This window comes from Magallana gigas, chromosome 8 (genome assembly GCF_963853765.1).
Source record: "Magallana gigas chromosome 8, xbMagGiga1.1, whole genome shotgun sequence".
NCBI classification, from domain to species: domain Eukaryota; kingdom Metazoa; phylum Mollusca; class Bivalvia; order Ostreida; family Ostreidae; genus Magallana; species Magallana gigas.
The window spans coordinates 43,518,885-43,527,311 of NC_088860.1; the positions used below are offsets into that span (position 1 = coordinate 43,518,885).

The 8,427-nt window shown below is 35.2% G+C and overlaps 1 protein-coding gene across 1 annotated transcript; it reads left to right on the plus strand.

Annotated features, from left to right (window-relative positions):
- Nucleotides 1-6,814: 6,814 nt before the first annotated feature.
- Nucleotides 6,815-8,185, plus strand: LOC136271018 (uncharacterized). The gene has a single exon (XM_066070083.1). The coding sequence runs from the start codon at nt 6,815-6,817 to the stop codon at nt 8,183-8,185; it is 1,371 nt and encodes a 456-aa protein (XP_065926155.1).
- Nucleotides 8,186-8,427: the final 242 nt, after the last annotated feature.

The window sequence follows — 8,427 nt, forward strand, 5'->3', positions numbered from 1 at the left end:
ACAGAATAATATTACATAACATTATATAACAAACTTTGATATGAGAACATCACATAAGACAATTATGAATAACTTTGTTTTTGTGTCTGAACATCATGAAAAATAGCAACAAAATGTCGCTGTGGTTTTCAAAAAGAATGTTATAAAAGAACTTCATTTCATCGAGTCACCTTTAAAAACTACTAAACTGCTACGTAAAGAAACAATGTGATTAATATATAAAAACCATGAAGAAAATGTTTACTACCCGTTTCCGGTCATGGCTGTGAACAAACATGTTAAACTTGCATTGATCCCAACTAATCCACTCATTAAAATTTAGAAAGTTTAGAAATAAAAGCTTTACAACCGCGATTTCTTTAGTTTTGCCGAACATTCTAAAGTGAAAGTAAACAAATAACTTTACTAACTTCCAAGACTAAAGAGTTAAACCATTGAGAATGCGCGCTAAATTTAAAAAGCAATAAAACACTAATTAGTTGGAAATCAAACGCATAAACCAACTCTAATATCTAAGTACATAAAAACCTAAAACTACATATCAATAAAGTAAAATGCTTGAATTAAAGCGTTTCTTTAAGAAAAGCAAATAAAAATAAGAACTTAAAAGTAAGTTATTAAAAATAAAAGAAAAATAGTTTAAATTATGAAAATCTTTGCTATAAAGACACTTTTTAAGACAAATCAAATTTTAGAAAGTAAACTAAAAACATACCTTAATGGAAAAAGAAGACAAAAGTCAAAATTAGTTGACGATACTTATTATTATTGGAACCCGCAATGGAATGATAAAATGCGGTCCCACGCGCTATACTAATTTCGACTCCTTGGGTAGATATCCAATCAAATTATTTAATTATTACCACGTGACTAAATGATTCCATGACTTTGTCCGAAAAAAGCAATTAGAAATTACGTAATGAGAGTGGTCTAAAAAGGAAGACCGTGTAGCTCACGGCTAAAGAATTATACCCAGGTATCACCTCAATAATCCCCTAAATAAACAGTTGCGCGACTAAATTAATTGATCAAAGGGTACAAAATGGACATGCTGGATTACTCAAATAGTGTCATCCTTTGTTGAGCTAAAAAGTGACAAATTTCCGTTTAGCTTATGAAAAGAAATCAAATTTACATAGTATAGAGAGGAATTTATGCCAAATAAACTGTTTTACTATCAGATGAACTGGTTAATTAATCTGCACCTAACTTACATAAGAAAAATTCCTTACAATGATCTAAAGAAGTACTCAAAGAAAAATATATCTTTTCTACCCAAGTTATGTCTTCCATGAAAAATCTACTTTCGATAAAAATTATTATATAACTTACTAATATCGTATGATTTGAATGATTTAACTAATCAATATCAAATAGAATGTATAATCTAGTTATGAAAATTGACGTTGAACCTTCCAGAAAAATTTTGAATTTACTGGGTGGGTGTAAATACAAAATTTACAACATGACACTGACATTGACTTTGCAGGTTTAGTTCCCCCTAAATTTACTGTGGGTTCCCTGACCATGGACCACAGGGACAGCGCCCAGGATGTTGTACGATGCACCCTGTGTCAGGACTCTATGACCCCCAGTATGCCACCCCAGGGAGCCGAGTCCTCTCCCCCAGACCGGTCACTGATAGATGAACCCCAGGTCATCACAGCTATAGACACAGGGTATACATATCTATACCGTGTGTCGTGTCTTAATGATACAGAAGTATGGACGCGTGGTAGTGACAGCAAAATGAAACTCTTCAACCTGCAGGGAGAACAAGTGAAGTCCATCCAACCCAAGTCATGGAACGGTCCACGGGACATAGGAGTGACAAGGAGTGGGGATCTAGTTTATACTGATTACATGAATAGAACTGTAAACATAGTGAAGAATACACAGATACAGACAGTGATCAGACTACAGGGGTGGAAACCTCGCAATGTCTGTAGTACCTCCTCTGGTGACCTCCTGGTTGTCATGGAAAGTGATGATGATAAACAAACAAAAGTTGTGCGTTACTCTGGCTTTACAGAGAAACAAAGTATTCAGTACGATGACAAAGGACAACCTCTCTATTCATCGGTTGACATTAAATACATCACTGAGAACAGGAACCTAGATATCTGTGTGTCAAACTGTGGAACCCATGCAGTAGTGGTGGCCAATCAGGCCGGGAAACTCCGGTTTACCTGCACTGGTCCTCCCTCTACTACCAAGGGATCATTTAATCCACGCGGCATCACAACAGACAGCCAGGGTCGGATCCTGACAGCAGACAATAACAATAGCTGTATTCACATCCTGGATCAGGACGGACAGTTCCTCCGCTACATTGACAACTGTCATTTACAGGCTCCATGGGGTTTATGCGTGGACACCAGAGACAACCTCTTTGTGGCTGAGTGGGACACAGGTATAGTGAAGAAAGTACAAAATTATATGTAAATCAACTAACTGCATGAATTAGATGTAAACAAAGCGTATGAAGTATAGATTACATACTGAAAATAATTATACCTTGTAATCAAACTATTAACATTGTATGTCATCATATGGTGTATATCAGATGTAAACATGTTGTGTGTTGATAAAGTTTCACACATTAACTAACTTACCATGTCTATAAGATATTAACAGACTGTTTAACTGTCATAATGGTAAGTGTTTGTGTGTTTAATCATTGCAAGGCATCAGTCTTTATTTGTTTCAATACGATAAGTTTTATTTTTGTGTGTAAACAAAGTTCTCTCTGATAATAAATAAGTAAACAAACATAGACCATGTTTATATATTATATGTAAACAAAGTGGCTGTGTATATGTATCACATGCATATCAAAAGACTATATAGTTACATCTATATTATAAAGAAACTCCTTTTTTTCTATTTACATGTATAAATGTACATTAAGTGACTGTGATTTTAATATGTGTATACTTTTGTGTAGGTGTATATTTAACAATTACTTGTTACATGTGGTTATCACTCTATGTTACATGTAATAATATGACAGTCTATCTATAACATGTCAACAGCCTTTGTTTTTAAAATTGTCTCTATATGTTTAACTTACATGTGGTTATCCGAACAAACTTTATGTTACATGTTTTAATGACAAAGGTTAATGGACGTGTAGCACTCAATTCTTTACCAGCAATGGAGCAAGGCCACAATGGGACTGAGGTCCATTACTTATAAAGAGGAGTGGTACAGGTATATTAACCCAAGTAGAATCATATGACACTGAACTTATAGTTATTACTTACCTTTTAAATCTAAAGAATTGGAGTAGATGTTTGATTTTTCGTCAACCCGTTCCTCTGTTCTAACTTTAGAATATATTCTGTCCTGTGGTGTTTTTATTTCTATCTTGGAGTTTTTGCAGAACTAACCAAAGGATTCTGAAATATGTAATTAGACAATCAGCATATTTACAGACATGTGTATGTATATATTATTGATACTGCATCTGAATGTGTTATAAGTTATTTTTATATTTAAATAAATCTTTAAACTAAATATCAATGTATTGTTTTATATCAAAAAGAAACATTTAAAATTTTGGCATGGCCATACAATGGTGTGAGAATTGAAGTAAGAGGCAGCAATTGCCATCCAAATACATCGTTTAAAAAAAGAGAAGATTTTCTATTTAAAGAAATAAAATTACAAAAAAGTGTCCATACAAGCACCATGCATTTTCTCTTCATTGGAGCAGCAAATATAACGTCCATCTGTTGTCAGTAGAGCGGGGAAGTGTGTTAGATCGATTTTCTGCACAAACCCAAAGTGTGGTGCATGTACATGTATGGTGGGGTGCTTTTCAGTTTTCTCTGCAGTATCTGTAATTCAAGCAAAAATTATCTTTGGATAATTGATATTTAGATTCCTTTTTTAGTTTTAAATCAAGATTGAAACAAATTTAAATCCTTCATCATTATTTCTAAACAGATGAAAGATAAACTACTTTAAAAAGAAGGCATTTGGCCACATTGTTAACCATATTAAGCGTTCTTGTATCTCTTTATTCAAGTCGTCGTTAATTAACGTCGTTAATTAAGTTAATGTCTGAGTGGTCCTGCTTGGTATGCATAAATAAAAGGTTTGTCATATTTTCAAGCAAATGCGATTAATAATTGCTGAGAAATCTGTAACGAAAAATTGTTTAAAAATTTAGGCTAAAAAATATAGTTATCATTTAACAGAAAGTTGACGTCTGATTGGTCCAAAAATGAATCGGACAATATGCCGAAACAAAGAGTGTAATAAATTTTCAAGCATATGCGGTTAATCATTGCTGACAAAAAAAAATGTTCGCAATTAAATCTTTAAACGAAAAAAGAAGTCGTATCTTAATTAACTGGAAGTTGACGTCTGATTGGTACAAAAAAAATTCCTTCATATGTCATACCTAAACAGAGAGTGTTTTAAATTTCAAGCATCTGTCATTAATAGTTGCTGAGAAATCTTTAACGAGAATTTGTTACGGACAGACAGACAAACACAGGGACAAATGGGTAAAACACTAAACCTCTCTCATTTGGAGCTGGGTTATAAAATATATCGTTGAAATCTTCTTTTGGGAAATCATATTTTAAGTTCTAAAATGCAACAACTGACTAGTATAATTTTCCTAGGCCTAAACATAACAAAGATAACAAAAATGGAAAATGAATGATGACTTAAAGCAAAAAGCAGGTTGTGATATACACCAACTAACAAAGTCTGATGACCATATGCTACAAAATATGAAAGATTTGATAAAAAAAATTGTTATTCAATATTGATGAATATCAAAAGTAGGTCACCGTGACCTTGGTGTGAGGATATGAAGATATGGGGATGCTTGCATATTAATATCACAAAATGTAGCATTGTAGTTCTTAAGAAGATATTTGAACATTTTTCCTTACACATGTATATGTCTCTATGTTTAATTTTGAACTTCTACTGAGGCCAAGTATCTGCCTGGGAGTCACGGTTTGCACAATGAAAAATATGCACTATCTAAGAGTGATTGCATAGTAATATAAAAAATTGTACCATTGCAGTTCTTGAGAAGAAATGTTTTTAACTTTCCCTTCTCCATAGTTCTTTATTTAAAATATAAACACCTAATGGGCCCCAGTATTTGTCTGCACGGGGATCGTAGCTTGTACAATTTAAAAATCTACACCACTTGAAGATGATTGCATAGTAATATAGAAAATATACAAAAATTGTAGTCATTGTAGTTCTTGAGATGAAGATTCTTTTATTTCTTTTTATTTCTGGGCTGGACTTTGAACCCTAATTGGTTCCCCAGTATTAGTCCAGGGGTCATGGTTTGAATTATTAAGAATCTGCACTATTTGAGGATGCTTGTATACTAATATTACAATATGTTGCATTTTAGTTCTTTAAAGACACACACACCCTATTTCACTGTTTCAGGGAATTTCACTTATCCTTTTTTGGAATAGGTTTGACCATTTATTTAATTTAAACAATAAATAGAATCCTCTTTCTATTAGAATGCTTTGTCCCAAGTTTGGTCCAGTAGTTTTACAGAAGAACTAAAAAACGTGAAAAGTTTACAGACAAACGGGCGAACGACGGACAACAGGCTGCTTGAGCCTTTGGCTTAGGTGAGTTAAAATGTTAATTCAATCATGAAATAATTAATAATGAACAATGAGCAATTTATATAGCTAGCTAATTGTGGTAAACCACAAAAGTTTGAGTCTAACGTGCTAGTAAATATCTGGATATAAATCTTTAGACGTTAAATGCAAATTACAATGCAGAACAGGCTATATACTGTTATCTGCAACGCGTTGCAAATAAGTTTTGGGTTCGAGAATATTTGGAATAACGAACCCGAATTTTTTTTATATGAAAAGGGCATGATTATTTCATTGTCCTTGAGGTAGACATGATGAACCCCAAAAAAATTGTTCGTTAAATACCGGCATGCTAAAAAATTCTTATTTGTTTGTTTTGTCCGAATCATAAAGAAAATATTTTAAATTCCATATCATTTACTTCTATATCCATATCATTCATTGACTTTCATATCCATCAAACCGTTGCATGCATTACTCCATTCTAAAATTGCCGATTTTTCCATAGAGCGTTGCAAATAACAGGAGTATATATAGAGCGACGAATCTTATTTTGTAAGAGTTCAAAAAGATAAAATCTCCACATAAGGGGAAGTTTCCCCGGGAAGAGGGGAACCGCCACCGGGCAAATGAGGAGCACTTGAGTCTTACATTGATGCTGTTGAGTCAGACATTGAGAAGCTCCTAACCAACCAAAAAATCGTTCCTGACAATCTGACGAAAGAAGAAAGATCAGCTCTACAAAGGTTGAAAAACAGGGACGACATAGTCATCAAGAAAGCAGACAAAGGATCCACAGTGGTTGTCCTAAACAAGCAAGCGTATTTAGCTGAAGCCAACAGACAACTGACAGACGATCGTTTCTACAAGAAACTGGACTCTGATCCTACTGAAGAGTTTTCAGCTCTAATCACTGACACCCTGGACAAAATGTATGAAAATGATGAAATTGGTGTTAATGTTTATGAAACTCTTCGCCCAACCAACTGTAGACCGGGTCAATTTTATCTGCTTCCAAAAATCCACAAGAAAGGAATGCCTAGGCAGCCTATAGTTAATGCCATCGGACACCCCACGGAGAAAATATCTGAATTTAAGATTTACATCTCCGTCCACATGTAGAAGATTTGACATCATACCTCAAGGACACTACATATTACCTGAATAAACTACCTTCCTCTGGCCTGCCAGACCATACTCTTCTCGTTACAATGGACGTCACGTCCTTGTACACGAATATTCCTCTCGAGGAAGGTATCGAAGCCTGCAGGGAGGTATGGGACAGTAGAACGATTCAGCAGCCGTCAACCGAATCTCTACTCAAGCTCCTTGAACATGTTCTCAAGCTGTACAATTTCATGTTTAATGGCGAACATTACATACAAATAAGTGGTACAGCTATGGGCACCAAAATGGCTCCCTCTTACGCCAATATATTTATGGGGAGGTTGGAACGCAACCTGCTTCTCAGAGCTCCTTTCAAACCTCTGAGCTGGTTGCGGTTCATTGATGATATTGAGATGAAATGGGTCGAAAACCGAGACTGCCTTAATGACTTCATTACCTTCGCCAACTCCTTCCACAATTCGATCAAATTCACAGTGGACATATCTAGTTACAAAAAAATATTTTTGGATACTACATCCACCTTGGAAGATAGTGAAATAAAATTCAGTCTCCATACCAAACCCACTGATTCTCACCTCTACCTCAAGCCTTCGAGTTGCCACCCTCCCCATACTTTTAGAGGAATTCCCAAAGGATTAACAACCAGAATCAGACGATTCTGTTCTTCTAATGAAATCTTTGAAGAACAGAGCAGGATATTAAAATCCCATCTGTGTAGTCGAGGCTATAAAGCCCACACAGTTCAATCTGCAATTGATGAGATTATTACAAAAGACAGGAAAACCCTTTTACAATACAAAGAGAAAACAGACAAAAGCAGGGTTCCACTTGTCACTTCATATCAACCCGCCCTTAAGAACCTCAACAGCATCCTTAGAAATAATCTGCCCATTCTTTACACTAACGAAAGAATGGCTGATCTTTTCAAGGATCCACCAATGGCTGCGTTTAAACGCCCGAGGAACTTTAAGAACATGGTAGTAAGGGCAAGATTAGACAACCCGTTGCCAAATGGTGGTTTTAAAACATGTTCCGATGCCAGATGCCTTTTGTGCAAACACAGCACCAACGCGAACAGTTTAAAAAAGTCCCATCACGGGTCGCACCTACAAGATATTTCGCAACACTTCTTGCCGCCGGACAACTGCATCTATCTCATCAGTTGCAAAGTCTGCTCTAAGCAATACGTTGGTGAAACGGGTGACCTCCGCAGAAGGATCAACAACCACCGATCTACCATAAAGACCAAAAAAGTCAAGAAGCCCGTCGGAGAACATTTTAATACAAGTGGCCACAAATGGGAAGACATGACAGTATTGGTTATTGACCATAATCCTAATTGGACAGACGCGGAGAGGAAAAGCAAGGAAAAGTTCTGGATGCACAGACTCAAATCATTCAGACCTGATGGCATGGACAAACAAATGGACTTCACTAAAATGAACGTCTCATAGCCATACATCACCTGGCACCCACATAGTAATTTCATCAAATCTGTCAAATGCGCCTCTTTCATTTATTAGTTCCTTTACTACCTTTTATTTGTAAATCATTTTTTTCTTAATTTTATTTATTTATTTATTTTCTTTTTAATTGTATCTCTTTCTAATCAAAAATTCGAGTCTATATCATAAGTGCCGTACGAGTTAACAACGGGATTCAAATTTTCATTTATTAACTCGGACATCAATTTTAA

Excerpts from the sequence above, each read along its gene's own strand:
- LOC136271018 (XM_066070083.1), top strand. The coding sequence starts at position 6,815 with ATGGACGTCACGTCCTTGTACACGAATATTCCTCTCGAGGAAGGTATC.